Here is a 14,887-nt window from a genome sequence, read left to right on the forward strand (position 1 = left end):
TGCATGTCTCCAAGTCAGGTCTTTATTGAAAGTGGCAGGGGCCTCTCAATGTTCTATGAAAACTAACATATTAATCTCAGAATATTTCAGGAAACGAGTAAATTCAATTTTCTTAAAAAACAAAACATTCTGGATGACACAAGTACTTATGAGCAGACACAGTACCTGATCCAACACCACAAGGCAAATCTATGGCCATCATGGGCCCCAGGAGGACAGCGGCCAGGACACTCCTCTGGGGGCTGCCCTGTTGCCTCTCCCCACCTCACGGGAGGAGGCAGAGCTGCCCTGATAGTTGCTCTGCGCCTTGGTCTGAGCGGCCATAGGGCTGCGTGAGTCTGCAGAAGACCCAGGCATAGCTCATGAGGGCCACGCTGGCTGCTGGAGCCCCCGTGAGCAATACTGCTGGGCCAGGAGAGGGAGGGCAGCGGGCATATGGAACGGTATCCCTGACGTGCAGAACAGCACACTGCAGGGATGGAAGGAGACGGTGACCTGGTGACCTGGCATGTGAGGCCCACAGGATCTGATGTGTCCCTGCAGGCACGACACAGCACAGGGCACCTTCCAAGTCAGCACAGTTCTTATGGAGCTCAAGACAAAAACAAACGACCTTCTGTCCCCTATCTGAACAGCAGCGCGCTTCAGCGGGTGGATGTCAGGTGGTTTCTGTTGTGTGAAAACCTGCAGAGAGAAGAGCCCACTGCTGTGTGCGTGCACCCCTGTGCCCAGGCGTCTGACGGCCTCTTGGGTGTGCAGTCTGCGGTGGCAGCCCTGACAAGCCATCGTACCACGTGGGTCTGAAGGTGTCCCCAACGCACAGGGTCTCAGGAGCAGCACTGACTGGCCCAGACCCCACCCCCAGAGCTGCTGCCCAGGGGTGCCAGGAAGGGGTCCCTGTGTGTGGACCAGGACTTGGCGCATATGCCGGCAGCGTGGCGGTTGGACCCTAAGTCCATTGGGTGGTGGAGGACCCAGCATCTGTCCTGCCCTGTCTCTTTGCTAAGGACTCGAGTCAGCACAGGGGCAGCTCTGACGTTTTGCCACCAGCGTGTCAGAGCAGCTCCCAGGAGCCACCAGGTGGAGGGCAGAGGCCAGCTGTGAGGACAGCCATGTGGCCACTGAGGCCGGGACCCTGAGACACTGCCTCAGACACTTAGACTGGAAAGGCCCTGCCCACTCTCTCCAGCCCCAAAGTCTGCATGGCCCTGTGAGCTGGGTCCAAACAAGGAAGAGGATGCCACGCTGCCCCTTCCCAGAGTGAAGCGAGCCCATGTAGTGCCAAATGCAGCCACACCCACGCGTGAGCACTGGACCTCACCCCACGCCCAGCTTCTTGGTGGGGGTGCTCTCCCCGACCCTATGGCACAGCCGCCCTCACCTCTGCACTCGCTCCACCAGGTGCACCATCAGCTTGTCTGAGATGCCGGGGCAGGACTCCTCGGCCAGGCTGAAGGCGTTCTCCAGCTCCTCCAGCGCACCCACGCTCCCACCGCTCTGCTTGTGCTTCTCTTTGAGCTGTGAAAAGACCACCACGCCTGACCCTGGACCCCAGGACAGGCCTTCAGGGAGCCCACTCCTTTGCTCGGCCAGAGTCATGCTGGAGGCCTTCAGGGCCTTTGCCTAGGACCCACACCTGGGAGCCCTTCAGCAAGCCGGGAAGTGAGGTGGCCCAAGGAAGCCTCTGCCCCTGCCCTGCCAATGGGGACCCTAATGGTCCTTCTCCACAGCCCCTACCCTCCCCCTACACTCCAGGGAATCTCGGACCTCGGTTCTCAGGAGGGGACCAGATGGCTTCCTCCCAGCTGAGGGTCATGAAAGCCACTGAATGGGTCTAATCAGACCCAAAAACACGAAGCCGAGAAACTCCCAAAGCACACTGCACAACCAGGCCCAGATGTGAGCCTCCTGTCACCGGCTGTCACCCACCCTCAGGGGGCTGTGGCTAGATCAGCAGGCTGCCCAGGACCTGGGCCTGAGTGGCTGCTTTCTGCTGGGGCCTCCACATGGGCTGGGGCCAATGTCCCTCGACTGTGCTCCACCCTTTGCCGTCCTCAGACAGGCTCTGCTGTCACCACCTCTCACCCACATCCTCCATCCTCCCTCCCCAGGCTCCAGGTGGGGCTCCTGGAGGGCACACCTGGGCCCAAGCCCACTGGCCATGCCCTGGGCACAGAGATCCTGGCTGCATCGCATTTCTGAGGATGGTGCTGACTGCCCATCAGCAGGTGACGTTGATGCAGGGTCAGGTGACTAACCGGGGCGGCAGCTGCCCTGGGATGGACCCCGACTAAACCTTCTCTGCTTTCTCTATAGAAGGGTCATCTGTGTTTGCACCTGAAGAAAAAAAAGTCACCCTAGGAACCCAGAGAACCTTGGCAGGTCTGGGAGTACAAAAGGAGTCACTGTAGCAGATTCTGCTCCTTCCACTCAGAAAACCCAGCCATAATCAGCTGCAGGAAAGCTAGAAGCTGAAACCGCCCCACGGTGCTGTGAGGGAGACATCTCCGTAGAACAGCGTGACAGCCTTGTCCCTTGCGGGACTCCAGGCCCAGCCCCAGCCCCATCCTCACCTCTCCGAAGACGGGCCGGACCAGCGTGGACAGGCACTGGGACCTCGGCTGCCTCTTAACGGGCTCCGCAGGCTGCAAAGGAAGTGGAGGCCCAGGGTGAGCAGGGCAGTGCAGGCGACAGGCAGGGCACTCCCATCCCTGCCCAGGCTCTAGCCTTGAAGAGACAGAGGCTGGGAGCAGCCTGTCGGGGCACACGTCCAGGGCCAGCCCCAAAACCATCAAGCCACCCAGACGGCCTGACTCTGAGGGCGACTCCCACCCTCTCCTCACAAATTTGGCTCTGAACAGGCCCTCATCTTCCCAGCACATGCTGGGGCTCAGGGTCTCCACACCAGGCCCAGTGCCACAGTGGGCTTCAGACCACCCCTGCCTTTCCCAAGCTCCTTGTCCAAGCTCCAGACACTGGGTGGACAAAGCTGGGTCCCGCACCCAGCCCACCCCATGGCCCCAGGGGTGCACAGAGGGCAAAGGCCAGGCCAGGAACAGACCTTCTGTGAGCCGTGCAGGGCCGTCCCCTTGTGAAGCTTGCTGTGTGGACTCGGCCGGATGGTAGGGGGGAACGTCCAGATGGGGCCCTGCTCCCCGTCCTCCGCCTCACCGTCACTGAAGAGGATGAGGAGTTGCCAGGGCCAGTGGGGAGAGGGCCAGGAGGCATGAGGGCCTCAGGGCACACCTCACGGCCAAGGGAAACCCAAGGTACCGGACAGGGCTCTGCCAGGCCACGGGGTTCAGTTGATGCCTCAGCAGGCCCTGTCCTGCAGCCTTGAGGGGGTCCCTGCCCAACACTATATCTGGTCACCCTCACCCCCAGGGCCCACGCCCCTGCTTCTGGAGTGGGGACCACCCACATCACAGCACCTAGGGTCACCATGAGGATAAACCAGGTCCCTACATGTCAGAGTCCTCAGAGCTGGACTCCTCGCCATGCCCCTCTGACTTCCAGCGCTTATAGCGGTCGATGAGCTCCGTGAGGAAGGAGGTCTTCTTGGTGTAGCGTGTGATGAACTTGTGCTTCAGGAGCTCCTTGGCCGTGGGCCGCTGCAGGGGGTCAGGGGAACACTAGTCACTGGGCCCAGCCAAGCTCTGCCTAAGGGAAGCAAACGTGAGGCAGCCTGGACCGGGGCAGGTCCTCACAGCTACAAGGCTGGTGGGCTCAGGCCTCCGGGCTGTACTGCCCACCCCAAGTGAATGCCCTCCCTCCATATCCCGTCTAGAAGGGGCCGGGCCAGAGGCGGGCCTTACGAATCGGGGGTCTTTGTTGAGGCAGGCCTCTACGAACTCCTTGAAGGGCTTGCTGTGCTGGCCCTCCAGTGTGGGTGGGCTGTTCTTGGGAATCAGGAACAGGACGCGCATGGGGTGGAGGTCAGAGTTTGGAGGCTCCCCCTTGGCCAGCTCGATGGCCGTGATCCCCAGGGACCAGATGTCAGCCTGGACAGAACACAAGGACTGTCGCTGCCCTGAGCACCCGAGCCAGGCGTGGTGCCCGCACCCGCCCGCCCGCTGCACCCACCTTGAAGTCGTAGGCCGACTGCTTGATGACCTCAGGCGCCATCCAGAAGGGGGTGCCCACGAACGTGTTCCTCTTAATCTGCGTGTCTGTGAGCTGCCCTGCTACCCCAAAGTCCGCCAGCTTCACGTCCCCCTGCTCCGAGAGTAGCACGTTGGCAGCTGCTTGACACAGGACAGGCAGGCGTCATCCCAGGCTCCACGTGGCTCCACCCAGGGCCCCCTGAGAAGGGCCAGGGTACCATCCACCTGGCCTCCTAGGGCACAGCAGAGCTGTCCTCAGGACTTCAGCCCTCCTTGCCACTCTCAAACCCAGGGCCACCTAGGGCCACAGGGGCACTGCCAGCAGGAGTCCAAGGGCTCCACTCTGAGCTCCAGGGCTCTTCCTGCATTTGGCTTTTACAACAAATCCCAACGACAAGCGACTTCACCCACGGGGGGCTACCGCAGAGGTGACCCTGACCAAGGGTGTGGCCAACACGGGCCTGCCAGGAAGCCCCTGCTCCACCAGAATCGTCCCTACGTGACAGAGGTGGCCCGGTGCCAGTGGCAAGTAACTCCCCATGGGCTGGCCCAGCCTCCTGTCTGCTCTCAGCAGGGCCAGACCACACGCTGGGGCTACTCAATTCTACACCTGCTGTTGTGCTGTGCGCCACAAGGAACCAACAACTCCGGCTAAGTATGGCCCTTTCCCACACTCAGTCCACAGCTGGTTTCCTCAGCGTACAAGGAAACCGTTACAAGCAGTATCTTCTGGAAATGGAGCGAGACAGGACTGCTCAGTTTCAGGGTGGCCACAGGGTTCTCTATACTCCAGACCCTGGGCACCACTAGCCACTTGCCCCTCACAGGCCCCGGCCTCTCTAAGGTCAGTGGGGCTCAGGACATTACAAGAGCCACATCCACCCCCAGCAGGACCTTTGATGTCTCGGTGGATCTTGCGCTCGGAGTGCAGATAATCCAGGCCCTTCAGAATCTCCCGCAGGATCGTGGCAATGTACGTCTCCTCCAGGGGACCTGGTTTAAGCTGGAGAGGAAGGTGGGACAGCAGGGCATCAGCTCCTGTCCCAGGCCCAATGCCTGAGTTCTCTGCCTCTCTGACAGGGGAGGGCTGTCCCTGCAGATAGCTGGGGGCTTCATGTTCCTTTACTTCTCAAACAGAACTAAGTTTCAGATGGGAGTGGGGTGGTGGAGGCTCTTTCTAAAGCATATAAACCAGCCTCACCTTACTGTCATGTAACAGAAAAATAGGCTCCCAGCCATCTCCCAGCAGGCCTGCCCCCGCCCACTCCCACAGGCCAGGACCCCTTTCAGCACCAACTGGGCAGACGTGCAGATGGCAGTTCATTTTTGCTTTAGACAATTCCTAATTAACACCTAACGTGCCATGACACCAAACAAGAGGTGGCCCCTGGAGCCCATGAGTCTGAGGGGCAGGGGACTCGGACACTGCATGACCCCCCACTGCCATGGCCTCACCAAGTCCAGTGCTGAGCCGCCACCCAGGTACTCCATGATGATCCACAGCTTGGTGCTCTGGGACCGGAGACAAACCCATCAGCATTCGGCAGCAAGAGGAAGGGCGTGCTCCAGGGCGGGAGGCACAGGCCCCACCGGTCCCATCCCTGCCAAGAACCCTGAACAGGAAAGGGCTCTCTCGGCCTTGCCCATCTCCCCTCCTGCCACACTACTGCTACAGATGCTCAGAGGATGGACTGAGTACACAGAGCAGTGGCTGAGTCCACTTCACCAAGACCCCGTCAAAAACCAGGCTGCTGATCCAGTCCTACAGGGCTGGGAAGAGGGCATGGCGGGCAAGCACGTGACCCAACACACCCATCACCCTCCTGGGCAGGACGGCCACAGCGTTCCCTACATCCCAGACACTGGCACCACCAGCCACCTGCTCCTCACAGGCCCACTCACCACTGCCAGCAGGGGCCCCCCAGAGTGCTCCTAGCAGCGCCCTCACTGCATTACCACAGGCAGGCAAGTGGGTCCCAATGGACATTTAGAGCCAACTGACCCTCGTGGACCCTACTCACACCCTGCCTGCCCAGGGCAATTTCCTGGAGGGCAGGCACTGAACTGTCAAGGCCGCCTTGCACCCTCTGGCATGTCACTCAGTCCCTCTGACATGGAAGAGGGCCAGGCACAGCACCAGGAGGGTCCCCGCCTCCCCACAACAGGCACCTTTAGGTAGGAGCCAAAGTAGCGGGTGATGTAGGGGCTGTCGCACTGGCTGAGGACGGTGATCTCCTGCTGGATGTCCTCGATCTCATCCTCGGCCTCCTCCAGGTCGATGATCTTGATGGCCACCACCTCCTTCGTGTGGTTATCAATGCCCTTGTAGACTTCCCCAAAGGAGCCCTTGCCAATGCGGTCAAGCTTGGTGAAGAGCTCTTCAGGGTCCACTCGAGAGTGCTGTGGGGCCGGGGGAGACAGAAGGCAGACAGTGCCGGTCACGAGAGGCGGGGGACAGGCAGAGGCTGCCCTGCTGGGGAGGAAGGGACCTGTAGGGAAGGGGGAGTCCGAGGGAGCGCACCTCAATTCTTCTCTGGTTTCTTCCTTTATCCCTTTTTGTTCAAAAACTAAACTTGGCCAGGCGTGGTGGCTCACGCCTGTAAATCCAACACTTTGGGATGCCGAGGCAGGTGGATCACTTGAGGTCAGGAGTTCGAGACCAGCCTGCCCAGCATGGTGAAACCCCATCTCTAATACAAAAATATTAGCTGGGCGTGGTGGCACATGCCTGTAATCCCAGCTACTCGGGAGGCTGAGGCAGGAGAATTGCTTGAACCCGGGAGGCGGAGGTTGCAGTGAGCCAAGACCGCACCATTGCACTCCAACCTGGGCAACAAGAATCAAACTCCATTAAAAAAACAAAAAAAACAAACAACAACAAAAAACCTAAACTGAACTTTCCATGCAAGGGAAAAAGTCCCCAGAAAGTATAAAGAGGCCAGGCCAACTCAGTGAACCCTGCTGGAAACAGCAGCCTTAGGTGATGACACGGCATGAAGGTTGCCTCATCTAACCCTAACAAAATGCCAGCCCCATGAGAGATGTTAATAGGTTGATGGCCCCTGGGGGTGAGGCGGGATTTGGGAGCTCTTACTTAATTTGCTATAAATCTGAAATTACTAAAAAATAAACTCATCAGGCCAGGCTTGGTGGTGCACACCTGAAATCCCAGCACTCTGGGAGGCCAAGGCGGGTGGATCACCTGAAGTCAGGAGTTCACAACCAGCCTGACTAACATGGTACAACCCCATCTCTACTAAATACAAAAAAAATTAGCCGGGCGTGGTTGCGCATGCCTGTGATCCGAGCTACTTGAGAGTCCAAGACAGAAGAATCACTTGAATCAGGGAAGCGGAGGTTGCGGTGAGCCAAGATCGCACCATCGCACTCCAGCCTGGGCAACAAGAGCGAAACTATGTCTCAAAAAAATTTAAAAATTAAAAAAAAAAAAAAAAACTCATCAAAAACAAAAAACCTCAGTATGTGTTAACCAAGTTCTCCTTCACTCCTGAAAGTCACGTATTTAGAAAGGGCTTCCCTCACCACTACATAAGTCGTCCTGACAGCTACACCAGCGCGGAGTTAGAAACTGATGCTTTCTTGATGCAGAAAGCTGCCTCACACAGTCCTCGGATTTAAAGCAGCAAAGCCTGAAAGTTCCTGAGCCGCTGGTGTGGAAGATGCCTGGTCTGTGGCCCAGGCCCCGAGTCCAGGAGAAGCCAGCAGAGGTGTGTCCTCAAGCCTCGATCCTTTTTTAAATTTTTTTGAGATGGCTTCTCGCTCTGTCACCCAGGCTGGAGTGTAGTGGCGCAATCTTGGCTCACTGCAACCTCTGCCTCCTGAGTTCAAGCGATTCTTCTGCCTCAGCCTCCCGAGTAGCTGGAATTACAGGCATGCACCAACCCCCCCAGTTAATTTTTTGTATTTTTAGTAGAGATAAGGTTTCACCATGTTGGCCAGGCTGGTCTTGAACTCCTGACTTCAGGTGATCTGCCCACCTCAGCCTCCCAAAGTGCTGGGATTACAGGCGTAAGCCACCATGCACGGCCCCTCTCCTAACAACATCAAGGGTTTTGATGCCAATTTAGTGTGGCAGAGCATAAAAAGGCAAAACAGGCTGGGCGCGGTGGCTCACGCCTGTAATCCCAACACTTTGGGAGGCCGAGGCGGGCAGATCACGAGGTCAGGAGATCGAGACCGCCCTGGCTAACACGGTGAAACCCCATCTCTACTAAAAAATACAAAAAATTAGCCGGGTATGGTGGTGGGCGCCTGTAGTCCCAGCTACTTGGGAGGCTGAGGCAGGAGAATGGCGTGAACCCAGGAGGCGGAGATCGTGCCACTGCACTCCAGCCTGGGCGACAGAGCAAGACTCCATCTCAAAAAAAAAAAAAAAAAAGGCAAAACGACTAATTATGCCACAAAAACACTGAAGACATGACGGGTCCTTGAGTGGGGGTGCCCTCCATGTTCCTGGGCCTGGAGAGACCGTGCCCTCCAAGAAGGATGGGGTATACCACACACAGCCCTCACGCTTACCCCCTGGACACCTGTGTGCTGGGTCCACCCCAGGTCTAAGCCCAGCAGAGGAGCTGGCTGAAGCCAGCTGGACATTGCACCAGCCTGAGGCGACATTTCCGTGTGAAACTGCCAATTAGCTGACCTCCCAGGGTTTCTAATCAGGAGGGTGGAAGGGGCGGCACACAGGCCCCCACCTTGAAACATGCTGCTGCACATCCCTTTTTGAGCGCCAGACCCCAAGGTGACAGGAACTCTGGGGAAGGAAAAAGGCAGTTAGGGGAGGGCCAGAGGCCACCTAACCTTTCCCTGCAAGGCTGGCTTGTCAAGGCCTGGGGGTGTGCGGGTGGCCTCCATGCAGCAGCTAGAGCAGGCCAGCTGCAGGGTACACACAGACCTTTGCTTAGCCCAAAGATCTGGCCAGTTGAGACAGTTGGTTGAGTCAAAAGTGACCTTTCTCAATCTCTCATCAGTACAGCAGCCCAGTCCTAAAGCCAGTACCCATGGAGGAAATAGCAGGGGGTGCCTTGAGCCCACCTGCTACCAAGAGTCCCCAAAGCCAAGGTCAAGAAACTCGGCAGGATAGAGAGCTGAGTACTGCCTGGGGTCACTCCGGTTATGCTGGCCAAGGTGAGCTGTGTCTGCCCCAGCCCCACCACTGCTGCTGACCATGTGTTCTAAAGAGAAGCCAGGAAAAATTCAAAGCTGACAAGTCACAGGTGCTCAGCTGTCTCCAGGTTGGGGGTGGGTGGCACAGATGAGGTCAGAACCAGCCCCTATCTGAAAGGAAAGTCAACCCAGAACACGCAATCTTTTTTTGAGATGGGGGGTCTCGCTGTGTGCCCAGGCTAGTCTCCTCAGCCTCTTGAGTAGCTGGGACCATAGGTGCATGTCAAAGCATAAGCTCATCAGCCCACTGGCTGTCACAGGTAAGCAGTCAGTGTTAAAATATCATGCTCTTGCCACAGAGAGCATCATCTCCATTTCCTCCTCCCTGTTTGCTCCATTTCTGGTGGAGAACCACCCGTTCCTAGCCCAGTCCTGGATGCCAGGTGCAGGACAAGGTTAAGAAGCAGCCCCTCTTCTTTTTTTTTTTTTGAGATAGAGTCTCGCTCTGTTGCCCAGGCTGGAGTGCAGTGGCGTGATCTCGTCTCACTGCAACCTCCGCCTCCCAGGTTCAAGGGATTCCTCCACCTCTGCCTCCCGAGTAGCTGGGCTTACAGGCACCCGCCATCACGCCCCGTTAATTTTTTTTTTTTTTTTTTGTATTTTTGTAGAGACAGGGTTTCACCATGTTCGCCAGGCTAGTCTCGAACTCCTGACCTCAGGTGATCCGCAGAAGCAGCCCCTCTTCTGCCTGCTCCTCTTCCAGCAGGTCCAACGCCACCTTGTCAAATCCTCCCTGTTTGCTCAGCCCATCAACCCTTACTCAGGGCCCTGGGACGCTGCTCCACCGAGCCATTAGCCTGTAGGCCTGGCCTCAGCCTCAACCCAACCCTGCCCAAGCACCATGAAAGACCCCAAGGGAGTCCTCCTGGGGATTCCAGGAGGTCTGGTTGGTGCCCTGAGCTTGTGTCCTCCCATCTACTCCTGTCTAAGGTGGCCTAAGAGAGGGCCTGGAGAAAGCAGGGCCGTGGCCTGGCAGCATTACCAGCACCACCAGCCCTCCGACTGACTCCCAGAGATCCTTTTCCCACTCTTCAGGCCTCTATGGATGACGTGTTCTCCTGCTCTGCTCTACTCCCTGCTCCCTGCTGAGGCCATGCTGCTCTCCACACAGGGCCTGGAGCTGAATCTGCTCCATCACAGCAGCACCGGAAGGGAAACCCCTGGGTGGGTACTCAGACCTCTACTGCTTCAGAGCAGGGGAGCACAGAGGACCCCTAAGCCAGAGCCAGGGCTCATCAGCCCAAGCAGAAACTGTGTGACAGGAACCCTCTTGGCTGTGATCCTGGCCCTACAATGATGTCGCAGGCCAAGCCAAGGCAAGCCATCCCCACCCCCACCTGGAGAAGAAAGGGTAAGTGGGCCCCTGGCCTGCAGGCTGCGAATCCTCTTTTGGATTAGCAGCAGCTGTGGCCTGGATGATCACTCAGGCCACTCAGCTGACTCTGGTGGTGGACACCTGTTCTCCACATTAGCTCTGGGGCTGCCAGGTCTGGGGCCTCCACTTGCCAATGTGTCTGCTGTCAGTGTTGCCCCACAAAACAAGGGGAATGACCCAGCACACATAGCTGAGACGTCCCCAGCTGCCACCTGACAGGCAGCAGCTGAGTGGTGATACAGTGCTCTGGCACCCCACAGCCATTCGGGCCCTCCAGGGCCAGGCAGGAACTGGCCAAGTAGAGGGGAGAAGCCTAAGGCAGGAGCACAGGCTATGGGGGGAATGCGCCCCACTCTCCCACAGAGGGGCTGCCCCACAGGTCCACAGGACACCATGGCAACCATCTCAGGAGAAAACCACAGCCCCTCAGGTTTTCTGCCACTATATGAAATTAAGTCTCTCATCATCCAGGCTGGGACAAAGGGATCCCTAAAAGAACAAAAGGAGCTTCCTACCTTTGGAATCCCTTCTCCAGTGTGCCCGCACTCCCTCCCCTGGGTCTGATCGCACCAAGAACCAACAGCACACAGTTACGGGGCACCTCAGAGCTCCAATTTTTCATCCCGTGACCCAAAGGAGTTATTTCTGCAGTTCTTAAAAATAAACTGGTGGCCGAGCGCGGTGGCTCATGCCTGTAATCCCCAGCACTTTGGGAGGCCAGGGCAAGCAGATCACCTGAGGTCAGGAGTTTGAGACCAGCCTGACCAACATGGTGAAACTCCGTCTCTACTAAAAATGCAAAATTAGGTGGGCATGGTAGCGCATGCCTGTGATCCAAGCTACTTGGGAGGCCAAGACAGGAGAATCGCTTGTACTTGGGAGGCAGAGGGTGCAGTGAGCCGAGATTGCACCATTGCACTCCAGCCTGGGCAACAAAAGCGAAACTCCATCTCAAAAAAATAAAAATAAAATAAAATAAACTGGTGGCAGATTTTTCTCCCAGCACCTTAGTCATGTAAGTTACCAGATACAGAATGCCAAAAGCAAACCAAAAATCTGTTAGCTTAATTCAGCATCAGTCAGCAAGCCCCAGTCCCATCTGTGACCACGCAGGTCCAGGTTGCCTGGCCCAACAGCTGCACATGGTGTTCCGGGTTTCTAGGCTGGGCCGGTTTCCTCCAAAGCAGCCCTGACTCCAGTTCCTGCCCCTCTGCGAACAGACGCCCTTCCTGTTCCACTGCACGCCCAACTCTCAAGGATTCAGCACATAGGAGTGAACAAGGAGGGCCACACATTTTAGGGGCGATTCCAACACCTAAGGCAGAGCCAAGGCATCAAGGAGAGCAAAACCGAACAGCTAAGATGTAAGAAAACCCAGCGGCCGGAGTCAAAAAAGTGGGGAGGGGTAGAGAATGCAAGTCCCCAGGCCCCAGGTTGGCTGTCCCCACCCTCCTTCCCCGGCACGCCCTTTGGCACCAGCAGCTGGTCCTCATTCCAGGCTAAGGGCTCGCCGTAGTGGTTCCCTCCGAGGCTGTCCCACCAGACGCTTAAAGGTGGCTCCATAGTGGAAACAACTTCTTTAAAGAAGAAAGACGAGTCTCATGTTCGGGCAACCACCCGTAGCAGGGGTTAAACGGTTCTGCACAGAGCAGCCTTTTCACCCTCCCCTGGGCCAAAGCACACACGTGTTCTCTACTTTCCCTGCACACCGGCCACTCAGATCTGCTTCTCCACAATCTCAGCCCCTCAGCGCCCGTCAGGGTCTCCCCTAGAGCCCCTGCCCAGCCCAGCACGGCCAGAATGACCCGTGGCCCAGGCTGAGGCCGCAGTGCGGCCCCTGACCTTCCACTGCCTTCAGATGCTGACATGAGGTGCCCGCCCCGCGCTGGGGGCAGCGCCCTGTCCCTGGGCTGGTGTCTCTTCACGCACCTCCACCGCCCTCGCACAGGCGGAGCCACCAGGGGCTCGGTTTCTAGAGGCCTGCGAGCTTCTGCCACGCAAAACGCCACAGGCACACGGCAGAGCCCCGGGGCCGCCCTGCGCCCACCTCAGGACGGCTCCGCTGGTCGCACGACGCGCGCTCCTTCCCTCACCCCACTGCCCGCTCCGCCGTGGCGCTCCCCTCTGAACCCCCAGGAGACTCTGGAGCCCCTCGGTGAGAGACCGCTAGTCTTCTTGACCTGCACCCTCCTCACCTGGTTGGCAAATCCCCGGAGGTGAGCCATGGCCGCGCCGCCTCAGACCCTCCGCCGGCAGCCCCAGGAGGCGTCTGGATCCCGCGGAGAGGCGCGGAGCCGGCTAGCTCGCCCCTGCGGCGTCAGTCCACTGCGAGGGACAGCAGGAGCGCTCGGTGCCCAGTTCAGTCATCTGAGACCGAGCTCCGGGGCGGCGGGCTCCATGGAGGGGGGGGGGGCCTAGGAGACCCCCCAGGCCGCCGGGGCCCCGCCACGCCCGGGCCTAACGCCCAGGATCCCGGGGGCTCGCCGCCTCTCCCGTCCCCACCCCCACCTCTTCCGAGGCAGCTTCCTCCCGGTGCCCCCGCCCCGGTGTCCCCGCCACCGAGCCCCGCCCCGGGCCCCTCCCTCTGCCCCCTCCCCAATCGCCGCAAGCGCCCCGCCCGGCAGCGCGCCCACCTCCGCGGGGCTCCATCCCGGCCTCCCCCGGCCCGCTCTGCAGCGCCCGCGAAGGCTCCCACCCGCAGCCTCTGTTCGCCCGGGGACCCCGGGCCTCCCAGCCCGCGAAGCAACGGTGGTGGCAGCAGCGACCGGAGAAAGCCCGCAGGCGACGGCGAGGGCGGTGCTCGGCGTCGCGGCCCGCGCACGGCTCTCTGGGACCCCGAGTCCCACTGCCCACTCCGGGCCCGGAAGCCTGCTGGCGTTGGACTACAAGTCCCGGCAGGCCGCGCGAGAGGGGGCGGGGCTCGCATGCGCGCCGCGAGGCTCTCTGGGACCCGGAGTCCGGCTCCCGAAAGGTTTGGACTGCGTCTCCCGGCAGGCCGCGCGGCTGGGCGGGCTGGGCACGTGGTCCTTGTCGCGTCGCGCCCTCCCTGCCACGCCCTCGCGGGCCTTCTGCGTTTGTTGGCGCTTGCCTGGCGTCGTCTCCGATGTTACGGCGGCCGCGCGGCCTCTCCCTTGGGTTCTGCCCTGCGCAGCCCTGGTCCGAGCCGGCCAATGAGGCCCGGCGCCCTCCCCGCCTCGCCACGAGGATCCACCGCGGCCGCCCAGGCTTTTAGCCTTGTCCTCACTGCACGGAGATAAGCCCGCGCTGGCCACACCGCGAAGCCCCTGTTCGCACTGAGACCCCGCCCGGGATCACGCGCACAGGCCAGGGCGCACCAGGCCTTGGAGAAGCTACCGGCACAGCCCATTCCTTGGGCGAGTTCCTTCGCCTCTCCTGCCTCAGTTTCCTTACCCGTAAAGGGGTGATCATAGGACATCCTTGGTCACACCGTTGTGGGACCCACCTGGGCTAGAGCGCGGGACGCGCCCAGGACAGTGACTGCTGCTGGAAGCCGTCATGGCATTCCCCAGGGTCAGGGAGGGACTTGCAGAGCCCAAGGCTACCTGGTGCACCCCCTGCCCCGTGGGCCGCCAGGTCATAATGCCCGCTGTGTGCATTCCCCTAGTGCACCGCAGGGATCCCCACCTGTCCGGTGAGGAAGATTTGTCCCTCTTCCATTGTGTGTCCACCCTTACAGTTTCTCGGTCTCCATGATAGCTCCGCACAGGTGACTGTCCTCACCTCCTCACATTCCTCCTTCTTCAAGAGGGTTCTGGCGTTTCTCTCTGCTCCCTGGTGCATGTTTTCTCGTGGTGCATTGCCGAGTCCTTTAAGAAGCTGTGCTTCCCTGTCATGCATCCGGGACAGCCCCTTGAACGAACCCCTCCTGGGTCCCCATCTCTCATGACCCTTGCTTCTTTACATACTGACTTGGCTTTGTTTGTGCTTTGACTCCCCAGGAGAATGTGGGCTTCCTGCAGGCAGAGCTGTGCCCAGGACCATGCCAGCCCATGCAGGCGCTCAGTAATGTTTGTTGAATGTGTAAATGCATGAAGATAATATATGTATTTAATGCACGTAAATAGATGCCTGCTGCATCTCTGGCCTTCGTGTGGTCAGTAATCGCTGCACTTTTCCGAAGTGCCTAGAAGAGGCTGGGAGCAGTGGCTCACACCTGTAATCCCAGCACTTTGGGAGGCTGAGGCAGGCATATCACTTGAGA

At 59.1% G+C, this 14,887-nt stretch overlaps 1 protein-coding gene across 5 annotated transcripts; it reads right to left on the bottom strand.

The window, feature by feature from the left end:
- Positions 1 to 6: 6 nt before the first annotated feature.
- Positions 7 to 13,575, bottom strand: STK25 (serine/threonine kinase 25). Of its 5 annotated transcripts, none has more exons than XM_002813088.6 (12): positions 13,361 to 13,575; positions 12,861 to 12,990; positions 6,273 to 6,503; positions 5,559 to 5,615; positions 4,998 to 5,106; positions 4,084 to 4,241; positions 3,816 to 4,001; positions 3,466 to 3,611; positions 3,062 to 3,176; positions 2,574 to 2,645; positions 1,382 to 1,518; positions 7 to 684 (listed from the first exon to the last, which is right to left on the bottom strand). In XM_002813088.6, exons 2-12 carry the CDS (start codon positions 12,888 to 12,890, stop codon positions 645 to 647), a joined length of 1,281 nt encoding a protein of 426 aa, XP_002813134.1. In that variant the 5' UTR covers positions 12,891 to 12,990; positions 13,361 to 13,575; the 3' UTR covers positions 7 to 644. The 5 variants fall into 5 exon arrangements, with proteins under 5 accessions (XP_002813134.1, XP_009236643.1, XP_063568704.1 ...); XM_009238368.4 differs by lacking the exon at positions 13,361 to 13,575 and adding an exon at positions 8,819 to 8,877 and having other exon boundaries at positions 12,861 to 12,971; XM_063712634.1 differs by lacking the exons at positions 12,861 to 12,990; positions 13,361 to 13,575 and adding exons at positions 8,819 to 8,877; positions 12,508 to 12,587.
- Between the last annotated feature and the right edge of the window lie 1,312 nt (positions 13,576 to 14,887).

This window comes from Pongo abelii, chromosome 11, assembly GCF_028885655.2.
Source record: "Pongo abelii isolate AG06213 chromosome 11, NHGRI_mPonAbe1-v2.0_pri, whole genome shotgun sequence".
In the NCBI taxonomy this organism is placed as follows: Eukaryota; Metazoa; Chordata; class Mammalia; order Primates; family Hominidae; genus Pongo; species Pongo abelii.

Coding starts and splice junctions, on each gene's coding strand:
- STK25 (XM_002813088.6), bottom strand. CDS start 12,890: ATGGCTCACCTCCGGGGATTTGCCAACCAG. Junction 5,107..5,558: donor GCGGCTCAGCACTGGACTTG/GTGAGGCCATGG, acceptor CTTCCTCTCCAG/CTTAAACCAGGTCCCCTGGA. Junction 4,002..4,083: donor AGTCGGCCTACGACTTCAAG/GTGGGTGCAGCG, acceptor TGTTCTGTCCAG/GCTGACATCTGGTCCCTGGG.